Source organism: Orbicella franksi, chromosome 2 (genome assembly GCF_964199315.1).
Source record: "Orbicella franksi chromosome 2, jaOrbFran1.1, whole genome shotgun sequence".
NCBI lineage: Eukaryota > Metazoa > Cnidaria > Anthozoa > Scleractinia > Merulinidae > Orbicella > Orbicella franksi.
The window spans coordinates 37,444,809-37,469,314 of record NC_138146.1 but is presented as its reverse complement, the minus strand read 5'-3'; the positions used below and the strand labels follow the sequence as shown (position 1 = coordinate 37,469,314).

General features: G+C 40.0%; 2 protein-coding genes across 3 annotated transcripts; both read left to right on the top strand.

Annotated features, from left to right (window-relative positions):
* The first annotated feature begins 913 nt into the window (after positions 1-913).
* On the top strand, positions 914-10,294 carry LOC145479682 (T-complex protein 11-like protein 1). The gene is made up of 8 exons (XM_081458106.1): positions 914-1,562; positions 2,952-3,072; positions 3,661-3,881; positions 4,411-4,547; positions 5,301-5,506; positions 6,222-6,403; positions 7,259-7,425; positions 7,871-10,294. Exons 1-8 carry the CDS (start codon positions 1,414-1,416, stop codon positions 8,098-8,100), a joined length of 1,413 nt encoding a protein of 470 aa, XP_081314232.1. The 5' UTR covers positions 914-1,413; the 3' UTR covers positions 8,101-10,294.
* Positions 10,295-10,396: 102 nt separating this feature from the next.
* Positions 10,397-24,445, top strand: LOC145479662 (uncharacterized). 2 transcript variants are annotated; one of them, XM_081458078.1, is made up of 13 exons: positions 10,397-10,545; positions 11,880-12,104; positions 12,795-12,979; positions 13,519-13,749; positions 14,825-15,060; positions 15,711-15,904; positions 16,244-16,412; positions 16,537-17,373; positions 17,742-17,855; positions 18,175-18,480; positions 19,312-19,460; positions 20,061-20,744; positions 22,135-24,445. In XM_081458078.1, the coding sequence occupies exons 1-13, from the start codon at positions 10,471-10,473 to the stop codon at positions 23,506-23,508; spliced, it is 4,779 nt and encodes a 1,592-aa protein (XP_081314204.1). In that variant the 5' UTR covers positions 10,397-10,470; the 3' UTR covers positions 23,509-24,445. The 2 variants fall into 2 exon arrangements, with proteins under 2 accessions (XP_081314204.1, XP_081314203.1); XM_081458077.1 differs by having other exon boundaries at positions 11,823-12,104.
* The last annotated feature ends 61 nt before the right edge of the window (positions 24,446-24,506 follow it).

Below are 24,506 nucleotides of genomic sequence, written 5' to 3'. Positions count from 1 at the left end.
TTATGAGCCATTATACATATACCATGCTCCACAAATATGGTAAGCAAACAAGTGATTTTTTTGGCGTTTTTATTTTTATTTAAAGCGGGGGTCTACATGAAGACCGTATTTTGGCTGGGTATCATGGTTTTAATGCAAATATCTCGTTCACGTTTCAAGCAGTCAAGAATCTCTCTGCTTATCCCACATATCTATGTTTTGGGCTGTTTTGTAAATTTTTTGGTGATTTTTAGCTATATTTGGAGATAAATAGTTTTTCTCAAAGGATTAGTAAAATTTATGGAAATAGGATATTTTGAAGATTTGGTGTTGTTTTAAAATTAGAATTTGAAGTTAAAAATTGGTAGACGCACACCTCGTTTTGGCGCTAAGCTTATTTTCGTCTTATAATGCCATGAAATTGCTGTTTTCATTTCTAATCTTGACAGACGGGTTAAACTTGTGATTTTCTTCACAACCATTAGCTTGACAGTAGCTACAGCTTGAATGACCTTAAAATCTCTTTCTCAAGGCGGGGTCTACATGAAGGCCGTATTTTGGCTGGGTATTATGGTTTTAATGCAAATATCTCGTTCACGTTTCAAGTAGTCAAGAATCTCTCTGCTCATCCCACATATCTATGTTTTGGGCTGTTTTATAAATTTTTTGGTGATTTTTAGGTATATTTGGAGATAAATAGTTTTTCTGAAAGGATTAGTAAAATTTCAAGAAATAGGAAATTTTGAAAATTTAGTGTTGCTTTAAAATTAAAATTTGAAGTTCAAAATTGGTAGACGTACACCAAACAGTTGTCCGCCAACCTGGGGTGCCGTTTCGGGGGGGTTCAACTGTCTGGTGGTGTTCCATAATCTTTTGTTTTTTCCTTTTAATCCCTCTTTAAACTTCCTAAAATTTCACTTAAATTCAGTTAGACCCCCACCTTAAGTCTAGTTTTCTATATTTTGGGGGCGTTTTTAATAAAACAACTATTCCACTTACGCTTGTTTGATAAATATATCTCATTAGATGTCGAGATGATTGTAGCCAAATCGGCGCTACGTGCCCCGTTGGCTATCTACCATCTCATATCCAACGCGCGCTCGTGGAATAATTGTTAACCTTATAATCCCAAGAATGTCTTGCCAGACCAAGGATTCCTGATTTTAACCAAGTTTTGTGGTTTTGGGAGTATATTTCCTTCCTGTGTATTAATCCTGTTTTGGGAACTTACCTATCGGGATGGGGTGGTCCTCTATCCTCGATTCCCCGTGGCGGACTCCAGAGGAGTGGGAATAAGAATAATACAGCGCATGCTTGTAATCTTTGTTTATCGTCGGACCAATTGTTGTGACATTGTCGAAATTCAGCTGAGAAGAGACTGTGTGTTTGTTGGAAAATTGTAGTGAACGGGCCAGATCTTGGTTCACTGAAATTATGGACGGACTTGAAGACGGTGAAGCCCCTCCTGAAGGTGCCGAAAACGCCCAACAGAAGACAGCAAATATTGTCTCTCGCATGGCGCTCGCGCACGAACTATTGATGGACGATTCCTTCAAAATTCAGTCAGAACTTCCCCAAAACTCGTAAGACCTTTTATTTTTTATCCGTTATTGATAACCATAGCATGTGAATTGTAATATTTATTCATTTTCCATATTTTTCTCTCTCACCATCTTTATTAGCTTATCTTTTCTCTCTTGTTTTGCGAAATAACAGCTCAATTTCATTTGCATTTACGGGCCGTTTTGTGGTTTTGAACAAAACCTTGGAAACTCGGAGAATTGCGTTACATCGTTATAAGTTGTAAAATTACTAACTTGTATGGCAAAATGATATGTCTATGATGTTATGTTTAAGAGGAAAAGCTTTACTACTTAGGATTAAATTTGGCTACATTTTTACCAATTTTAGGGAGACCTTGCACTGTAATTTACATCTATGTAATGTAAACCTTTTAAAGGCTTACTAATGTTAGCAAGGATTCCGTAAATGTTTGCTAATCTTTTAGTCTTTTTAACTCCATCAATCGGTAGACAGGGATGGTAGTTATATTACAGAATTCGATTTTGGCCTGTTATGACAAACAAGACAAAACAAAAAGATATCTTATTAAATATTCTGAAAACAGTACTTGACACATATGTCAGTCAGGTGAAAATAAAGTCACGTCATCAACAGTAATATGGAAAATTATAGCGTGAAAAGCACTTTGTTTCCTTGTTATTTGTACCTTCAGTAGATAAAAGAAGTTAGAAAATGAATCATTTTTATGGGTTTTTACTTTCTGCATTGTCACATCCTGCATAATTATTTTGTTGTGGCATGCAAATTTTGCTCATGAATTCCAGTTTTGTACTTCGCATCTATAGATGTTCCAACAATAATTGTTTAAGTGCTAGGTAAATCAAAGATGGCTTGAAAAATTTATAAAATTGAGCTTAATTATTTAATTGTTCATAGCTACCAATACTTATTCGAAGAATTTATAAAAATTACTCATGCCAGCAGTACCCTTGAATCTTTGACGAGCTGATTTATTTTGCTTATTAAACTAACTAAACTATGCACCCTTATATCTAATCTTGGACTTAAAAAGCAACATCTGACTTTGAGATATCAAGAGCTTGATATGTACTTCTCAAACTCATTAATAATTCATCAAGTTTAAACATAGGAAATCAAGACTGTGGCGGTGTTTGGATATCTGATCTTAGTTAGCATAGATTTTTATGATTTTAATTCTCCATTTTCTCCTTAGGTTTAGTTTCGATTGAGATGACATATCAAACACTCAAGACAGTGTTTGACCACATTTCCAAACACCTTGAAGTTCATCAAAAATACTTCGCTATGTGTCGTATTTTCAACTCTCGTCTTGGTGATATGGCTAATTAATAACCAACTTAGAGGGGGTTTAAAGGGAAAATAAATTCTCTCTCCAACATGTCTCTAATTTTGTCCATTTATTTTAGGCTGGAAAAACAAGTCAGGGATGTGGTTCACAAGGCATTTTGGGATAAACTTCGTGAAGAACTCAATCAAGATCATCCAGTCTTTAGTCAGGCATTATCTTTAATACAAGAAGTTAAAGAGGTACATGTCTGTTTGATCAATGTCAATGACAAAGCTCTTGGATCTGAAAACTGCATAGTGTCAGGGATGGTGGAGGGGGCAAAAAATACATAACAATAATTTTGCAAATATCTCCAGACCCCCTACAAGTAAGCACCTCTGGCACTCGCTTGTAAGTCCTCCCAATTCAAAATACGCTCCACCTCCCTGAGTGTACGACAGTTGTTTGTTCTGTTGCTGGGTCTTGTGTACAGTAAAGGGTTTCACCAATCAGTTGTTCCACAAACTCATTCTTGTTCTTCAAGATGTGTTGTTAATCCATCACAAGTTTCCCAGCAGCATTTTACGAGTTAACCTCACACATGTGCCTTACTCCTTGGCACAGGAGAGAGACACTGTGAAAGTTATGCAGAGAACAAGAAGATGCTGAACACTAGAAAACAGACTCACTAATTGTCAAGCCACCATGCCACATACATGCTGGCTATTGCAATTCTTTTACTGTTCATTGACAGGTTTAACCTCTTAATCTCCCCAGAATTGTTAGTACTTTCTAGAGCTGGTTTGCCTTATTACATTGTTTCAATCTATATTTTCTTATTTCCACAGAACATGCTATCATTACTACTTCCATATCACAACTCACTAAGAGCTCACATAAATGAAGTTCTCGACCTGGATCTCATCACACAGCAGGCTAATCATGGCATTCTGGACATATCAAAGCTTGCAGCATCTGTTGTAGGTATCCTTAGTAAGATGTGTGCTCCAGCAAGAGATGAACAAGTCAAGAAAATCCTCGAGAATCAGGACATAGTGGAACTTTTCAAGTAAGCAATAAGAAGTTTGAAAAGTGTGTGTTGTCAGGAATGGCCCAAAAATTTACTAATGATGTAGTGCCTTACAATCTAGATCACAGTTTTTGATTTGATTTGTGACAGACTAAATATTTTTTAAAAGGTGAAAAAAAAAAAAAACTGAGATGTTCTTAATCACCTAATTTAGACATCAGATCAAAATAATGGTGTGGAAGATATAACTTTTATTAGTAGTTCAACTTAGATGTGTTTGGATCTTGCATCAGTGCAGCTTTCAAGCTTTGAGGAAAGAGGCACTGGGGAGAAATAAGCAAAAAGTGGAACTATTTATAACACAGTAGCATAGTAACAAATCCTGTAATCTGATTAGTCCTTAGCAGAGTCTGGGATTTCCTATCACTGACCACGGTCACAGTAACGTGCATGCAGTTTTTCTGTGGAAAAGGTCAGCAATTAAGTGATTTGAGAGAGAGGAAAAAATAACTAAGATATTTACCGGTTTAGGATTGTTCCATATTAATATTGATTTTATTTCTTTCAGGGAGGTGTTTAGCTTGATGGATGCAATGAAGGTTGACATGGCAAACTTTCAGTTGCAGACCATCAAGCCTCATCTTGTGCAGCAATCAGTGGAATTTGAAAGAAAGAAGTTCAAAGATTATCTTGAAACTAATCCAGGTACTAATATTCTTCATTTTGAACATTGAACATTCTGAATAGTTGTATGTGAATGAATACACAAAAAAACAATAACAGCTAGTCCCTGCCAAATTCCCTTGTTGTGAGTCTGATTTCATGTGTGTTTTTGCTGTTTACTTGATGCATGTCTATACATAGTGCGTTAATGAAACCATTCAACACAGCACATAAATCACTTGTAAGGGGTGGCAAATGGTCCTTCTAAAACCCTGTGCTTTGCAAAGTTTTGTCGAATTTGCTGGTCTTGTTTTTTTTAGCTGTTATATGCATCTCGCAGTCTCACTTTTTCACAATTTAGTTGTCTAGAATTCTTGCTTTGTTTGTTTGTTTTTTATAAATGATAACTGAATAATTTATAGTCTAAATGTTTTGCCCACATTTAAAACACTTTGAAGTCTCGGTCTTGCTATTTAAAAAGTCAAAATGTCTTGGGGTCACATAGAAGAACACTTGTCCAGCTGTCTCACAAAGTGTGGCATTTACCATTATCCACCACCACCCCTATTGTACCTCCTTAGGATGGATGAGAACACCAGTATGTTATATGCTTTAACATCATCCCACTGTGATGAAAGGACAGTGGTGACCAGTTAAATGGAACTTTACCACTCTTGGGTACTAAAGGACACCTATTCTCTGTCCAAGAAGTTCAAAATACCCTAACCTTGCGTAGAATATCATTTTTTTATGCTACAATTTGACATCTGACAAATTCTTGTATGACACATTTAGCTGGTCTCATGTCAACTAAAGTGTGGCTAAAACGAGGAGCAGAAGTAGCAACAGGAGTAGGCTCCAGGTCTGCTGCTCAAGTTTCTACTGAGTCATCAGACACAACAGATTTCAAACAGAAACTACAAGATGCAAGTCTGACAGATGTCTTAGTACATGGATATTTGGGAATAATCTTTGGAGAGCCAGGCTGGCCTTATCCTGAGGTACAATAAATATTTCTAAAAAAATGGATGCTGGTCTCTATTAATATTAGGTACACAGTACAGTGGTGTAATGGTTAGCCTACTGGTCTGTGGATCATGCAGTCCAGGTTCAAGCCCTAGCCAGGGTCATTGTGATGTGTTCTTAGGCAAGACTTGGGAACTTGGGTAGATCTGTATGCAAAGCTCAGGGGAATTAAGGTCTCACATGAGATTGTCTAAAGTGATGACTTTTAATTAACAAATCAAGGTCTTCCAAGTTCTTCAGATCAAAATCAACAATTTACATTACTAATATCCTGAAACAGTACAGATGATTCTTCAAAATTTTACAAACTCTAAATCTCAAGATAATAATTAATTACATTCTTCTCAATTATTATTTTGCTGAGTACTGATTTTTTCAATGTTTTTTGATTGATAAGAAAAATGAAATTGATTATCAGCCAAATAAGGAGCCGTCAAAATTGAAAAAATGATCTTTGAAACCCTGTTGGAAAAAGAAAAGTGACACTGCAATGTTCACAGAGGTTCCTTTTTTAAAATGGGTATTTTTCCAGTTTTCATTCTCTGTTAATTTAGTCTTTGCTATTGTGCTAAATTGAGTATAAGCAGAAAATGGTGAGAATTAGGTATGATTTCATTAAAACTGATGGACGTTCATTGATGAGTCTGAATTCTAAGATTTCCTGGTAAAACTTAAACATTGTGCTTGCAGACGTTGATTATGGATGAATCTCGATTGGCTGAGATGAGATGGAGTGTTCGCCGCACCACTCTTATTGCTTCTGTTCTGTTGGTGACCCTTAATACCGTGGGTCAGCAGCTGGCTTCAGATGCAGCTTATCTGGCTACTCTCAAGGAGGTGCTGTATATTCTTTTGGATGGTGTACCTGAAGGGTAAGCGGCAAATTAAGAAGTAGGAGAGATGCTTCATAGCTATAGCTTGAAATTAGATTGACATCTGAGAGAATAAGAAATGCTGTAGGAATAATAATAATAGCCTTTATTTACCATTGGCAGTGTTTACAGCACAACGGCTAGTAGGGCCAAGCAAACAAAAGAAACAAATAATCCAAATTGAACATGACATTGTTAAGAATCTTAACTGGCCAAATGTAAACCAGTTGCCTTAATTTACAAGCAAGGGTGAGGATTTGAATTTGGGGCTACAGTGAAACAAATCCAGTGGGTGGTTAGTGGGTGGTTAGAGCGGTTCTCAAATCCGGGACCACTGGATTGTGAGTCCAACGCGTTGACCCCTCAGCCACACTGTCTCCTCCTCACAATGTGGGCATAGCCAAGTTGACTTGTCCAAAAAAAAAAAGTCAGAAACAAGGGTAGGTAGGGCTGGAGGCTCTAAAGGTTTTCATGGTATATTTGAAGGTCATAGAGGGAAATTGATCCAGAAGTCATGCCTTTCAAAACCAGGGTATAAGTCTTTCTTTATGCTGGTTAGGTTGATTTGCTTTCTTCCTTGATACTCAAAAAGTTTAAAAGGCACAGTTTCCTTCTGACATCTGGAGGATCCTGAAGGATTGTTGCAAAGATATGTGCAAGATCTTTGTAGGATCTTTTAGAGATTTTTTAGGGGTCCTTGATAAGATCCTTATCTTTTAGGAACTCTAGCAGTTCTGTAAAGATCATTTGCAAAGGTCCTAAGAAATCCTGTAAAGTTTTTCATGAGGAACGAAAATCATATTTTTGCAGTATTGATTAACATTGATCAGACGACACACTGTATTTGCTTTGCAGTGACTTCCCTTCTGCTCTGCCTAGAGTTTATGAACAGATTGTGCGAGAAACTGAAAAGTTGTTAGAAGCCAGGGGATTGAGTGAGTTGACTTCACAACAACGGGACCTGCTTAAAGGACAAACTGAAGGAATGGCATCTCCAGAGAACACTGTGTTAAACTTGATCAGTGAGTAGAGTTGGGTTTTATTCGAGCGTATGATGTTATGGTAATTGAGGTTGATTAGTGATATGGAATGCCCCCAGTCCTGCCTGGAATTTTGGCGAGATCATGAAAACCCCGAACCAGTCAGAACGCGAAGTTGATAAAGCGTCTATCAAAACGGCTAAAAAACCATACCCTTTGAGGCCGCATATACCTATATAGCCCAGATATGGGAGTACCCACCCCCTCCCCCTTTGGAGGATAAGTTTCACCTAGAGAAAATGAGGGGACTTTTTCTCAATTTTTCTTGGGTTCACTATAAAGGGCTGTTTTAGTCTCCTAAACATCAGTTAGCCACACAACATAGACAGAAAAGAGCGACGTTAGACCGTAATAGGCTGCAGGGTGTAGGAATTAATGGTACGCATTGTTCTGATTCTAATACGTTTACATATTATTCCTCTAACAGCGACTCGCGTGTACGACTTCATGTTAAACAGCATAAAGAGTCGGCTGCTTCAAAAGAGTAGTAGAGAAGCTGGACAGTCTACACAAACCGTCACCATCCCTCAAGGACTAGCTAGTGTGAACACAGAACTTTCCGAGATTACTGGCAGGTTTTCACGTGTGGTCAGCCACAATATGGCGGTCTTTGCACCCTTTTACGAAGACATACTAGTTGAGATCAAAAGCTCTTGACATTGATTAATGATAGCCAAAAGACATATGACAATGTAGATTTGTAGTTCGTCAAAGGTGTTTTGGTATGTTTGCTTATTTTGTCGCCATTACATCAGTATAACTCCATTTTTCTTCCCTAACTAGAGGGTAGCAAAGGGTGAGGGCTGGGGGTGTGATCACGTTTCACGTACGAATTTTGATAAAACTCACGACCGTATACTTTTAGCTTCTGTTGACAATGTCCTTTTCATACTGAAATTTTCGCATCGCGTTTTTTTCCGTAAGTAACTTTTCATGCGTCACACACTAATTTTTGCCCCCATCAGCTGTCACGCATTAGCCCTTTGCCACCCACCCTCTAACCATTTGTGTAAAGACATATTTCATAGTGACTTAAGTGACCCTTTTTTAGCCGCGGGAAGGTTGAATAGGTTTCTGCCGCCTGTCACACAATACGGTTCCCCCATAAAATAACGAAAAACTAATAATTTTGAATCAATACTTTTGAACGGTATTTGCCAAAACATGATTGAGTGATGATTGGAAATTAAATATATTCCAGAGTTGATGTAGTTGTACGTGTTTTTTTAAATAATTTTTTTAACTTATTTATTTTATTTTAGAATCTGAAGGTACGTTAAGTTTGAGAGTTTATGAGAGATATTTTGTTTATTTCTACATATTATAGATTTTTTATTTCGTTCCTTAATTTATAAACGTGGCAGTGTTAGTAATGAGGAACGACATGAGTAAAATATAAAATACGATATATACTTAGGAGGGTTTTATTACATGCAGACTAAGGTATAGTAAAATAAACATGTATATTGTTGTTACGAACTTGTTTTTTAAACAGAGTTATCGGGCATCTGTTAGTAAAAAATGAACGCCTATTTTTGTTTACGCGCTCGGTTCCCGAGAAACTGAACTTGAACCTGGTTTACATCTTGAGAAAATTTACAGAGATAACTCGAAAATCAAATGCAAGGAAAATTTTAAATACGACTTCATTCGATCTTTACATCGTACAGTAAGAACTAAAATGTTCTCAACTAGGAACAAACATCGTGTTATAAAGTTTGTATGAAGTCTTGTTACCCAATTAGCGGCTGTAGTAAGGACGAATAATGTGCAGTGGTCGCTTACTGGAGGGTAAAAAAACAAACAAAATTTCTAACCATCAGCCCTGACAGTGGTCGTGATCGGCTGCGAGAGGTAGTCGCTTTCAAGAGGTCCTAACTCTGAATGATTTGTCAAGTAAATTTTACTATTTTGGAGAAGTGGTCGCTTGTGGGAAGACAAGTTGTCACGCAGAGAGGCTGAATAGTAGAAAGCTCCCCATTTTTCGTTAGTTAATAATAAGCATATGAGGCAATCGACTGGTCCTCAAACGCGGATTTTGCTCACGTGGACAGCCCAGCGTTATCCACGGGAGAATTGAGTACCATGTCGAAGAATAACTTGAGAAGGATTGACTTATGAATAAGACCTGGAGGATTTGTTATCCTTTATCCTCTCTTGTTAGAGACTTGCTATGTTGAGGTTTCCTAGCAAGCTCTCTTGGACTCCAAGAAAGCTTACTCGCAGGTCACTTTGCAAGATTGTTTTGTATGACAATGCTCTCAGGAGTGGATGTGGCGGGAAGTCCAAAAATTTGTTAGGATCATTTTGGAATATGTGTCGGGTACTGATAAAGCTGGCGGCTCGAGTCGAGGAAGCCCGGTTTTAATATTTGGTAAGTAAATAGTAAAAGTTTAAAACAAATACGTACGGAGATGATTTTCCCTTGGGCGTTGGTCTCAACTGTAGTGGAAAAAAAAAAAATGCATAAGAATATTCCAAAATAATCCGTGCCATTACTTCTCAGTACTAGTACCTCATGGTCTGCGACAGAGATATTTTTAAAACTTCTTATTTCAAAATTTGGAAGCTTTGCCAAGATGAAAATTTTTCAATAAAGGAAAGTAATCAACAAATTTCACCACAGGTGGTTTTTTTTGGCATGGTTCGTTGAGTAGAGGCTCACTGTTTTGAAGTCGAACTGAAAAAAAAAATATGAATTTTCTTATTAACTGACTCCTGGGACAATACGGCTCGGGGCGCGAACATCATGTCTGACGCCACGTAATATGTTGGCTAGACAGTGCATTCAGCTGAAAGCTTACCTATTGCCCAACTTACTGCTTTCAGGGTTTTTAGAGATGCATTGAGGCGGGTAATGGACTCCTATTAAATTTTGTAATAACCGGCTATTGTTTAAATTAACATGTTGGCATGGTGACCAAGATCTTTGTTTCGAGAATATGATAGCCAGAGTCAAAGATGGCGTGATGCGGTGCGGCGATGGTGTTGAGGACGCGTAAATCAGAATTCACTCCCCTGTGTTAGATGTTTTCGCCGCTAGCTCGCGGAAAAGCTGGTTGGGATGGTGATTTACAGTGTGAAGAGTACTCATATCAGAAGGTGAGGCACAAATTGCTCTTTTCCTTTTGGGCACGGGTCATGCATGACGACAACATGTTTTGACCGGCGCGCTGTTAGAACTTTCCAAACAGTCTTGAGTTGCTGTAAACAAGAACTAACAAAAGTCGATCTTGCCTGGTTTATCGATAATTCTATCCATCCTGGAAATGTTACGACTCTCTATTTTTCGGAAGGTTGATTCATCTTTTGTTTTTCATGAATTCATTTGTGGTTCAGCACAAATTACAATGGCCAGTGAAGAAAAGACTTACAAGATCTTACAAAGGCATGTTGCATGATTTACAGAACTCGCTTCAAAGAATCTGATTTTCGATTTTTTTTCTAGCTGCCGATATAAACTTATTTTTCGCTTCTCGGGCTGCGATTCTATCCCCTCCGCATCGTCAGAGTTACTTATATGCGACCTTTTGCGTGTAACAAAATTAATATCTAATGGAAGCTTATCAGGACCGACATGCAAGCAGTTTATCGTGAAACCTTGCACGAAGGATAAAACCGAAAGAAACCACAGTAAATTTAGGATAAAGCGATGGCAAGCTTTGTTCAAAGATGGAACATTGTTACCCGTGTCAATTTTCCAATAGTCCTTTTAATTAATGGTTTCAAGGTCTGATGTAATTAATGCTGTTTGAACAAGCTTGACGTACAGACATGTATAATGGATAATAAATACAAACGCGACTGCAATTAGTTTTTCTCTGTCGTAAAATTAATGAAGTGTCGGGAAAGTGCATCGCGAAAAGGCTTTCTAAAGTAGTAAGCATCAAGGTATCAGATTTGCAATCAGTTAACTATGTTGCAACGTCTTTAATCTCAAATGAGCAGTCAAACCATTTTACAGCAAAATTAATGATTTAAAAGGGAAAACAGTCGATTTACAGTTAACAATTGAGTTCTTTAGAATGGCAGGTCTAAAATATTGGTAAGGGCTGTGAGGTGCGAGATAAAGTGAGCATTATTCAGGCTAACCGAAGTGGTTGTCATGCTGATCAGGTGGCTGGGCTAATCAGAGTGATATTCTGGCTTATCCCGCACCTCTCACCCCTCACCCCTGTTTTGGACCTGATTCTTCAGAGCGCTCAACAGGACAGGGGAGGGGGTAAAATCAAGTTGGTCTCACTCAAAAAGTGGGAGGGACCATAGTGATAAGGGAGCCCTTGCCCCTTGCCTAGGTCAGTCACTGATAATGATAAGTTACTGGCCAGTTACTAACCAATTCAAGTAGGCTAAATTATGGTTCTTTTTGTCTTTCCCAGTCCCCTATAGAACCTCTGTTACCCCAGTTACTTAATCAGACTTCCTCTCTTAACAAGTCTGCCCAATCAGCTGGCAGTTTTTCAGTGGAAGATGGACAACTTGCTCTCCCAAAGACGTTTGTCACTCGCAAAGGTGCAATTATACTTTTCACCCCAAGCGAGGATCTTTGTCACCATGGAAGTGGAGAGACCCACATTAACAAGGAAAACGTTTATGAGGCAGGCCTCAAGCTAAGAACATTGGGGAATTTGACCAACTCAGTGCTTGAGTTTGGAAAAGAGGTAAGATTATTGTGCTTTTGTTCTGTGTATTCTGTGTTACTTAATTAATGTAAAGGAACTGTCCAAAGCACAGTGGAATTCCAATTTTTCAAGCCTTCAATTTTTCAAATCTCCCAATATGGAACCAAAAGTCATTTCACTCTCTTCAGTTGAACACTGTAATTTCACCCCCAATTTCCCACACTACTGGATTTTTCAAACCAATTTACTTTTCACTCAGAGGTTTGAGAAATCAGGATTCCACTGTATACAATGTTCCTTATTTATTGAATATATCAACTTGATCAAGTGGCCAGGAAATATGAACTACTCAGTGTTTAGAGGGAAGAATAACTTTAACCTGATATGATATATTCAATGCCATTAGCCCAATACTAATGACTTTAGAGGAAAAGCTTGTACAGCAAGACCTCAGCTTATTAAAACAACTGTTTTGGAAGATGTCAGGTCTGTCATTATTAAGGACCAAAACCATTAGCACCTGCCATGGCTGAGTATGTTTGATGGGCCCTTGATTGGTCTTGATTTTACGGGTGAAATTGCCTGTAGTTGATGCAATTCACTCAAAAGGTAACATGTTTGTTACTGGTGTGAAGCTACAGGTGACTTGATACTTAATGAGAGCCTTGACTGTGTTTGTTAAATGACAAAATTAAAATTAATTACTGTTGTTTATATTGCTTTATGTAGGATGAGGAAACCTGGGAAGGAACAAACTATCCAAATGAAACATCAGGGAGAGAAAACCCTCAAAAGAGGGACAAGACATTTTTGAGATTTCTTCATTACCTTGACTCAGAAAACCTGACAGCTGATAAACATGTTCAGCCAGGAGCTGATCCTGATTACTACCTTGAGGAGCTTAAAAAATCTAGGTGAGAGTTTTAGTTAAAGGCATCTAAGAATCTGAAGCACAGTGCCACTCTCCTCTGGATTGAATGGTCCAGGTTCAAACCCTAGCCAGGGACATTGTGTTGTGTTCTTGGGCAAGACACTTTTTCTCACAGAGCCTCTCTTCACCCAGGTGTATAAATGGGTACCAGTGAAGTTAATGCTTGGGGGTAACCCTGCGATGGACTAGCATCCCATCCAGGGGGTAGAGAAACTGGAGATACGTGCCGGCCTGATGGGCCACTTGACTTGTACATGTATGTAGATTTTATCCTTACCATTTAAGAATCACAGTAATATGAAAATTTGGAATAACACTGTTGAACAAAAGCCAGTCCCTGGTGATTAAGAGTAAAATGTATGCTACCAAGAGAGGATGAAGGGTGAGAGAGTTTGTCATACTCACTCAAGTTATTTTTAGATCACTCTTGCTCTTGCAAAATCCAGTACAATGTACCCTGAAGCTTCAAAGAAATCCTTTGATCTGAAAATAATGTTTTAATATCAGTCATTTTCTTTCCAGTGGTCATAATTCCCACAGGAGGTTCAGATCACAGACTCCGTTTTCCACTAAAACTTCTCATTCCACCAACACTGCATCCCATTACTCCCAATTCCTGGAAGATGATGAGGAAATAACTGGCATCATACAAGATTACATAAAGTATGGCAGATCAGGAAGGAGCAAAAATAACGAACATCTTGAGCACAGAGTCATGTCATCAGATCACATGCCAGATATTGGTGTTGAAGGGTAAGTACACCAAACAGAATCCTGTTCTTCATTGAAAACCTGGGGAGTCATGGAAATCAAGAATTTCATTTTCCAGGCCTGGAAAGTCATGGAATTTAAAAGTTGGTCATGCAAGTCATGGAAAATAATAGCTAAGTCTGGTATGTTCATCACTGCACAGAATAAAATAAAGGCGAGCTACCGAGCAATTAGCCTCCCACACCGATGCTCTCAGGGCAGTTTGAACTAAACACATTTTGGCAAACGCCAGAGATAATTTACAAAAAATACAAATTTGACTCCTTTGACAACGAGAGTTTTGAGAATTTTCGAAAGTGGAAAAAAGGTCGTGGAAAGCAAGAAAAAGTCATGGAAAAGGTCGTGGAAAGTCATGGAATTGAAGAGTTTTAAAGAGTACGAACCCTGTCTTTGCAGGGATGGATCCAGAAAATTCAGATAGGGGGACCAAAGAAACTGCGGCAGAGTGCAGACCACGTACCCCCAAAACTCAAAACTGAATGCAATATCCGCTCTAAAGATGGTTGGTCTTTTTTTTTGACAAAACAAGAACAAAGAGGGGCTGTGGTCCCCCGCCCCCCGCCTCCCTCCCCTAAATCCACCCCTGAGCAGGGATGTTCCCGACAGAGGTTAGCAGTTCCAATTAATCTTAAAAATCCTGTGGTGGGTCACGGTCCATTTTTTTTCCTTTTTTTCCTGTCGTTTTGGACAGAGAGCAAATATGGGCTAATGATCAAATTCTTTGGGAAGTGCTCTTTTGAAAGCATACTGTTGTGTTTAAGACTAGGGTAGACTCTGTTTTTTACATTGTCTTTGAAATTAGGTAACCATTTGTTAATTTTCTGTTATTCAATTTCAAAGTATTCATTGTCTTTATCTTCCCTTCCTTTCCCAATTCAATTTGCAACACAAAGGGAGAAAGAAGACAAAGTAAAAACAAGCTAGTAATCTTAATTTAACGTTCAAAGACAAATGAGAAAAGTTTTAAACCTCACTTATTTCCACTTAGCTGAGTCTTACTTACATTCAGGACTGATTACCGAATCTCTCTTGGCTTTCTTTTTCTTTCTGTCCACAGGTGTGAAACTTTAGACGAGTTCTCTTCGTTTTCATCACCTAGAACACCAAGAATGCAACCCGGTCACACCAACTTGTTTTCATCATCTATTCCATTCATGTCGAATCTCAGATATGGATCTACTTTCTACGAGGTTGCCGACTCAAGACCTAAAACAGCACCCATCCCACCCACCCTGGAGTCACCAAGAGCTAATCCCAGGATTACCAGTGCCAAACCAGCCCCACTCCCTAGAGGTCAGTCCAAAAGTTCCCCGTATCCCCTGTACGTGTCTTTTCTGATAACGTTTGCTCATACTGCAGTACCCTTGTAATTAATTCTGAGTAGATTCGTCCATTGATGTGTTGAGCTTTGATGTTTAAGATCGGTTACGACAAGTAGAACATTTTCGTTCGGAGTAACATTTAAAATATTTAAAAAACGACTCTTGTCCCAAAGCCAAAACCAAGAAATAAAGGGGGCAGTGCCAAACGCGAGAAACAGGCGCATGGCGTTTAGATCAATGAGCGTTTTGCTTCTGATTGGCTAAAGAATTGCGCGAAAAACGATTCGGAAACAGCCCACGCAATCGAAAAACTTCTTTGTGGTTTCCTGTGTTTTTTTTGTTGTTGTCTTTTTTGGGAAAATGAAAAAAGTCTGTAAGCCATGCTGATTGTACTGTTTTTTTAATCGATCTAAATATTAGTAATAATGATGCAAATCAGGCCAACTATAGACCAGTTTTCATTTCTAATCGTAACAAATTTTGCGCATTCCGCCGGCGTTAGGTCTTTCTCTGTTGGAGGGATCCAGCGAGGTCCACGGTTTCAGCTGAAATGGAACCTGTCATTTATAATTACGGATCACATTTAAATTCCTTTTGAATGACGTTTTCATTTCTTTGTAGCGCTTGGTTCTACACCAAATCATCTTCACGAGATCATCAATGCTGACGTAGGCTTCGGTCGATATCAGCGGCGAGGTCCCAGTCCCCTTGTGAGACTCAGTCGCAGTCCTTCACCGTCTTTCCATTTGGGATCATCTAGAGGAGCAACGCCTGACTGCTCCAAGGGTCAACGTCTGGCCAGCCCAGATGGCAAGGTACTTGAAAATATAAAACCTTCATTCTGATCGCTGCTGTTCTTTTCCGTGAGGTACTTTAGAAGTAGAAAAGTTAGGGTTGAAAAGTTCAAATGAAAAAAAAAAAGATAAAGATGACAGCTTTATGTTAGGTATTACACTGTCTCTCACCTCGCTTTTGGCGTTTCTGGTGTATTCTGAAAAAAGAGAATATGTGCTCAGACTTCAAACAGGAGAGATTCTTGCAGTGTCGCTAGTTTTCTGTTCAGTTTGAATATCGTTTGCCTTTTTTGCACAGAGGTACAAAACATTCTTACCGAGTCAGGCACTTTACCTAAAGTTGTCTGGTTTTTATATTAGAGTGAGGAATGGAACCGAACGGCAAACACCATTGAAGAAGAAGATGAAGCTGCTTTGCCAGGCGACCAAACGGGGTCTGGAAATAATTCGCGTAGGCCATCAAGCGCTGGCTCTCTTCGCAGTGGTAGAGAGGAGAAAGTGGACGTACGGAGGAGAGTTTCGAGCGCTGGTAGGTTTGTTTCCTCGACTGTTTATTTTACTTTAGCAGATATTATGACTAGTAATATCGTTGGCGACTTTTGTGCTGGATTTAAATGAAGTAGTTAAATGAAGTTCTTCCTCTTTTCCTCCAGGGACAGCCAATAGAAGGACTCGTTCGAGTCTCCACTCCAGCCTTACTGGAAGCCTGTCGAGTGTATCACATTACAACAGGGGACTCTCCGCGATGTCTCTTGATCATGACTTCCTCGCTCGTTCCCCAGAGTTCGATGAAATGGAACGCGAGGAGAATTCTCCGACTTGGCCTGAAGTCAGAGATGAATTGTTTGTGTTACATGATGACCCTGCTGATGATACCAAGCAACAGGCAACGTGGCAAGTTTATGGAGATATTGCTGGCTCACGAACCGCATCACCATCACGTGATACTGCCGCGAAAAGCCCTTCTCCATCTCCGAGAAGTCCCTCGGTCGCTTCTCGGGTAGCTACGCCTTCAACTCGCTCGGCTTCGGTTCAGTCTCGTCGAGAGAAAGTTGCTAGATCTCGAGGTTCGTCGGCTGTGTCTTCTGCTACAAGCGAGCAATGGAAAGAAGCGGTAATAGCAGCTGGTGATGCTGAAGAGAGAAAATCGTCCTCTTCCTCTCGTGACAGAATTATTACAAGCCGCTCTCCAAGCCGTCAGAATGACGGACAAGACGAAGAAATTCAAGTTGAAGGTGACACAAGGACTTCGAGTGCAAAGTCGACCCAGGAAGGCACAGAAACAAAAGCCACTCTTGGAAGTGAGGCTGACTTGGCCCAAGTTCCCGAGGCGGTAGTTCGGTCACAGTCGGTGGTCGAAGGAGTGTTTGAAGAAATGCTTGCCGAAGAGGAAACAGCTGAGCTGGAGTGGCCTGGAGTGGCGGAGCACGAGGAAGATGCTAAGCCAGAGGAAATGAATAGAAGTGATGACGAAGATAGCATCTCCCAAGGTAACGCGCGTTCAAAGCTAGTGGTGTACATTTGTTCCCCCCCCCCCCCCTCCACGATAAGTAAGTAAACCTCTGAGCCCAAATCACATCAGTGTCAAGTCACACTCTCGGATCATGATATATTCAGTGTTATAGAAAGGTTTCAATCGACCCAAACCTGATTGATTCAAACAAGATGCGTGGAGTGTTTATGTTCTGTGTTGGTTCAAAGTCAAAATCTGTTCACTCTACCACAACAGCAGTTCCATTTTAAAACGATGTGTATCAGACGTTTGGTACAATATTCTGATAGAACATCTGTTATTCTTTGCTATCCAAGCCTATTTTACCCAGACCATAACATATGCGTCTTTCTTCTTTCTTGATAGAGCTTGCTATCTCTACCCCTGAAGGTCTCCCCGAGGGATTCCCTGGGGAGGAATTAATGCCTATACCGTCCGTGAACGTACAGGAGAGCTCAGAGCCAGATTCCATTCAGCCAGGTACTCAAGTTGCTGTTTATATAATGAGATTTGAGATTTCATTCTTCTTCGTTACATTGGGACTCTCGAACGCGAAATCACATTTTTTCAAACGTGGAGCGAGAGGGGAACACAATGAGAAAAATGTTAACGTGAAAATCAGTGAAACAACGTACTGAACGAAAGACTCTTTCGAATTCCGAGTCAAGTTATTTGTGAAGCGGAAATTTGAATTTAAGACTAGCCCTTCTGGCCAATCTGATTATTATTGATTATAATTTTTCATCTGTTAGTACAATTTTCGGGACCCTTCTAACTGAGAACGCTTAATTTCTTACAGCAGCTTCCCCAAACACAGCAGAATACGACGAGATACGACACGAGTTACAGCAAGAAACCCCAATAGAAGAGTTGCATAGGAACGAGGTCGTGACGTCTTCTTCCCCAGAGCTACATGAAAGCGAGACCATGCTGTTGGTAACTGAACCTCGAGAGTACGAAGAAACAGTGATTGTATTACCGCAACCCTCGCCACCAGTCGAACTGGTTACTGCTGAATCAGCGATATCTGACGTTGTAAGCACTCATGTACAGGACCCTGAACCAACCAATGCCGTCCCGGAAAATTTGTCAATTAATGTCCAAGGTAAGATCATGTTCGGTTTCGTTTTAAACAGAACGTAATGTGCAAAAAGCCAAAACGTTTATTCACGAATGAGATTAAAATCAGAAACGTATTTTTTTCTCTTTCTCTTTATCGTTATTATTATTTTTGTTTCTGTTTGTTTGCTTGTTTGTTTGTTTGTTTGTTTGTTTCGTTTTTTTTTTCCTTTGTCTTTGAAAAAGTAGGGATTATTTAACCTGGATTTTATACTTCAAAAGGTCTTGAGATTTACATAGACTAAAGTTCGTGATGTTGTGATTGCCGCAGACGTTTTTCAAGTTGTTTTAGCTGTGTTCTAAATGCAAATTTTGCTCTTTTGCTTCACAACAATTGGCTGAATAAATATATTTCGCAGATATCTAGATCTGTTATTTTTCCTTTGTTCCTCCGATCGGACCAATATAACTAAGATACGATTTCTTGATATTTTTTGATATTTCGACCAATTCAACGTAAAATATTTTTGGTGAATAATTTTGGAACACCAGGTATTTTTGTAGTCGTTTCTTTTTAAATTTTCTGTTTTTTTGTTGGGGGCTTGTAAGAATTTTTTGATGATGTTGCTTAAAAAATCTAAGAAAAATTGTCAATGTTAAGGGAGGATCAAGGTTAGAAGTACCTTGATCTTCTTTTGTCAATGTTGATCTAACCGAAGTAACATCTCCGATTATCAGAGTACAATGGTTTTTCTGGTAGGACAGTTCTCATTCGCTACATATTGCAGGAAACATGTTTAGTACATTAATAACTCTACACTATGATTACCTGGGACAGCGTATGTAGTTTCCATGTTTCTCCTTAACCCTGAAACAGAACCGAAGGATTCCACTCTGATAACACCAGAGGAACCTGCGCGCAAAGCAGCAGAGGTCTCTCGTGCCAGTTCTCCCGCGCCAATCAAAGCTGATCAAATACTTCACAAAAAACTTTTGGCGGAAACAGGATTGGAAATTAAAGGAAAGGTAAGATTATGGCAATAACATTTTCTTTTCTTTTACGAGCTGATTGTATGTTAACGATGATGGACGAGGTATATAGCTTTACCTTTGGTGACTATATTTGGCAGATGGTTGCAGCTTTGTTTTGTTAATGTCGGTTAATATTTGTTGGCTGCCAGTTCGATCGTGGGAATGAACGAAACCCGAACCCAGGTTGATATGCCTGTATTCGTTTTCGAGAGAAAAATAAGTAATCCTGACAGAGTTTTATCGTGCTTACTTCTAATAAAACAGCTTCAAATATTAGAGATCATCAGAAATTATTTGGAAATTAACTTATTTTTAACTGAGATGCTTGCCTAGGTGACACGCTCGCATGGCCCCATAGGCAATCTTGTACGTATTGAAAACTTTATCTAAAAGCATTTTCAGAAGTGATTAAGTAAATTTGACGTTTTATCTTGTAGTTTTCATTGTTTTGTACTGTAGTTCATGATTAGAAGATTGAAGTTCTTTAAAGAGGAAAATTTAAACCACTTTTTTTACAATCGTTGTCTGTCAATTTTGTCTTGGAAATAATTTTATTCTGTTGTCACTCATTTCCATGTTTTTGTTCCATTAAAGGTAGACGATCATCGACCTACTTCACCTTACAAGGAGATGATTGATATTGAGAAGTCGCGGCCATCATCCCCAGTGAACGAAGAACAGAGAAATGTACCCTTGAGTATCGGAGAGACCGTGCGGAACTACATTGAGTCTGGGCAGGAGCCTCAAGTTCGTGATAGATCCGCCCGAACCCGGCGCGGTTCAGGGACTTGTATCCAGGAAAAGGACACTGACAGGAAAGCTGCTGAAAAGTCAAGCAACTCAAGTATGGAAGGGGAGCCGAGAATCCGTCCCAAACCAGAAGCTGTTAAAACTACGATTAACAAACAGCCTAAACCTGCGCCTTCAAGCCTTAGCGAAAAGCCCAAAGATGGTAAAAGCAAAGCTGAATCGAAACCTGATCTCCCAGGATTGAGCTTAGCAAAGAACAACGAGATGAACAAAGAGGTGAAAGAACCGACGGTTGAAGAAAGGGAGGCCCGCCGACAGATGGTCAGCGATTTACTTTCCAAACGTGATGCGCCGAAAGACGGCAAACTGGAGCTGGAGGGGATTGGTAAAGAAGGTGAAGAAGGCGATTTAACGTCAGGGGGACTGGTCACTAGAACAAGTCCGACGACAGCCGAGAAAAAGAATGACTTATCGGATCTAGCGGCGCTGGTGTCTAAGAACAAGACGCCAAGTAAACCTAAGGATAAGGTACGCACGTAAGTCTCTCTTGGTAGTATGAGAAGAATAGAAAACGATTTATAGGTACTTGTGAAATGTTCGTGGCTAGTCTGACGCGGCGTTTCGTCTCGGCCAAGAGACTCTTCAGAGACCTTTAGAATTCAAAGGCAAACTCGTTGAGCATCACGCCCAAAGTCCCGTTCGCAAATTCTTGATGTTGACAGTCTGGCCCTCTATCGCAGAAGGATTCCCAACCGTACGAATTTGCGAACGGGACTTTGGGCGTGACGCTCAACGAGTTTGCCTTTGAATTCTAAAGGTCTCTGAAGAGTCTCTTGGCCGAGACGAAACGCCGCGTCAGACTAGCCACGAACATTTCACAAGTATTTGACAATTTGCTTTTGTATAGATATATAGGTAACAAGGCCCTGTCCGCAGTACGCCGGAGTAAGTTGAAAACGGATGTTTCACTCTGAAAACACATCAAATGTTTTCCGTCCACGCTACGCTGGAGGAATTTAAAAACGCAACAATCACTGGTCATTTTGGATTTGTGTTTGATGAAAACTCGTACACGGAAATCACATGATTATCGTGAGGTCATCGTGGCCTCATGGTTAGTGCGCTCGTCTCCGGATCGAGTGGTCCGGGTTCGAGCCCTGGCCGGGGCCATTGTGTTGTGTTCTTGGGCAAGACACTTTACTCTCACAGTGCCTCTCTCCACCCAGGTGTATAAATGGGTACCGGCGAACTTAATGCTGGGGGTAACCCTGCGATGGACTAGCATCCCATCCAGGGAGGAGTAGAAATACTCCTAGTCGCTTCATGCTACAGAAACCGGGATAAGCTCCGGCCTGATGGGCCACTTGGCTCGTATGCAGACTTTACCTTTACCATCGTTTTCACAAAGATCCATTTTTAAAAGGTTTTCTGTCCAAACGAAAACGAAAAGCCGGTGTTTTCAAATTCTTCTGGTTCGAAGAGCGTTTTCTTGACGGATTAGTGTGGACGGTAGGCCTAACCGTAGAAATAAAGCTGAGTTTTCAAATCCTTCCGGCGTAATGTAGGCGGGGCCTAAATCTCGCCCATACTAGAGAATGAAGGAGTATGATGATAATGAAGATCAAGTAGCCTACCAGGGTTAGTTTAGTAAAAATAACTTTCCTCGTGTTAAGTTGAAATTTTGACTTCATTGGCAGCAAGGTTGAAGCTTTCCCGTGAAGAGGTAGATCAACAATGCTAGAGAGCGTTGCTACAAGGAATTTATGGGGTCAAATTTGGGGCCAAAGCTGCTACAAAAGGAGGGAATCGAAAGAGCGTCGTATAATTATTATTGAAGGTGCTGTTGTGAACTCATAAACATTGGTAATAAGTTAAGGAACTATGGATTAATTGATCAATTGTATTTCTATTATTGCAGAAAAGCGATTCCAAAAAGAAACCCGGGAAACAGTCCAAATCTGCGAGGAAGAAAAGCGAGCAGGAGTCCACTATAGACCCTGAAAATATCGATTTTGATGCATTCAACACACCGGAAATGTTAGATGGAATGGACGATGAACTACGTCAGTTCATTCAAGAGCAAAGTAAAAGTGACATGACTATAGCTGCTGTCAATCAGGCCTGTGGCGGTGCTGTTGTTAATGAACCAGTCAAAAGACGCGAGTCTGTACAGACCATGCAAATGCCTCAGGTGGCCCCGGAAGTTTCACCAGAGAAAAGAGATGCATATGCACCTTCTCTACCCAAGAAAATGTCCAAGAAGGAGCTGGCTAAACTGAGAGCAGATCAAAGAAAAGAAGAAAGGAAGAGGAAAGAGGAGGAAAAGAGATTGAAAGAAGAGGAAATGCGCTTGTTAAAAGAGCGAGAAGAAGAGGCAGTCAGAGCCAAGGCTGAGGCAGAAGAGAAGCAGAAAAATATTGAAGAAGAAAAGATGAAAAGGATGGAGGAGGAGGAAGAGGCGAAACGACAGGAACAGGAAGCGTTGGAGAAACTGAAGGAAGCGAAGAAAAAGGCGCGCGAAGAGCGAGAGTCGAGAAGGGCGGCTGAGGCAGAACGAAGAAGGCTGGAAGTACAGAAGAAGCGTGAAGAGAAGAAGAAACGAGAAGAAGAGTTAAGAGAGCGAGAGAAAGAACTTGAACAACAGCGAATGAATCGCGAGAAAAGAATGGCAGAAATTGACGAGGCGAGGCAGCGGAAAGAAGAACTGGAACGCTTGGAACAAGAGCAAAGACGCGAGGAAGAACGGCTCATGGCGCTTCAGATGGAGGAAGAAGAACGGCGTTTAGAAGAGGAGAAGATACGCGAAGCAGAGGAAGAGCTTCAGAGGATAAAAGAGGAGCGAGAGTATCGCGAGCAGATGAGGCGGATCGCTGAAATGCAGGAAGCTAAGTTGAGGCAGGAAGAAGAGGAAAGGCTGAGGAGGGAGGAAGAAGAACAACAACGGGCTGAAGAAGAAAAGCGTAAGCGGGAAGAAGCTGAGCAAGAGCGGCTCCGCGAGGAACAGAGACGCATTGAAATGGCACACCGGCTGGAAGCTTTAGCACGCATGCGCTCTGCTCAAGCGGCTGCCAGGAGGAAGGCGTCATTGTTGAAACGAAGGGAAGATAACATGGAAAGAATGCAGAGCCTCAAGCACACGCGTTGTGGTCAACACATTACCCGAGCCTTTGTATTTACATACTATACGCACATACCAAGAAAGGTATGGGAAGTACCGATCGGTTTCAACAAGAAAAAGAAGGGTTTTGGATCGCCTAGGAGAAAACCAGCCCCGCCTAAACCGCCTTCATAAGAAATAGCAAGCCTTCGGCGTTCATGCTTTAAGAATTCACGCTGGAGGAATGAAATTTTCAACGCCCTGCATCCCAAAGTGGGAAAAATCGTAAACTCAGATTGCGAAGTTGCTGTAGCATTTGGAAATCACTTTGGATTGAACTAGGATCATTCGTTTCAACTGAGCAGTACACAGCAAATTCGTGCTCAGTTCCTCTGGGTCTTTACATTCCAAAGACTATGTTGAGGAGGTTATGGACTACATGAATCTGTTCCTACGTCAAAGGCAACAAAACGATTACGTTTCGTGAGACAAGAGGGAAGTCACTCAAGTTAGTAAGGTTATCTGCGATTAAACGTTCCCTTACGGCAATTTTTCTAGTAAGAGTATTTATTTCAGTGATGTTCTAGTTATTTAAAGGGAGGAATAGAATTTTCACATTATATAGAACTTTTTTTAGGGATGATCTCTGTAAATCCGGCAATCCTTTGTATAAATGCATGTTTCTAAGTAATCTTTGTAAACTTTGTAAAATAACTGTTAAATGCTTTCGATGCAGCAGTTTTGTACTTTTGAAAGAGAGACCTATGAATGCCTGAATGTTTCGACCTTTCAAGGATTGCCACAAGATGTAAGAAAATAAATCAGATAATTTTTGCGAGGGTTGCAAATGAATGAATCGCTCAAGAAACTTGACAAACCTTGCAAATGATTACGTTAAGAGAAATAGTCTATTTTGAAAAGAATGTAAATGATAAACTCGAGCAGATTTATACGCGTTTATTTTAACTTTGACGAATTATTGTCTGTTATTTATTATTTGCTAGATTTTGATTTTCTTAGGTTGAAATCAAGCGAGCAAACTATTTAATATTATATCCTAGTTTGTTGTTAGAAAAGAAATATATATATTTTTAGAATTAATCTTACAAATGAGAACAATCCGGCTGAAAAACGGTCTGGCAAAGTAAAGAATTATGGCACAGAGAATGCGGTGAAATAAGTTCAGTTGTTGT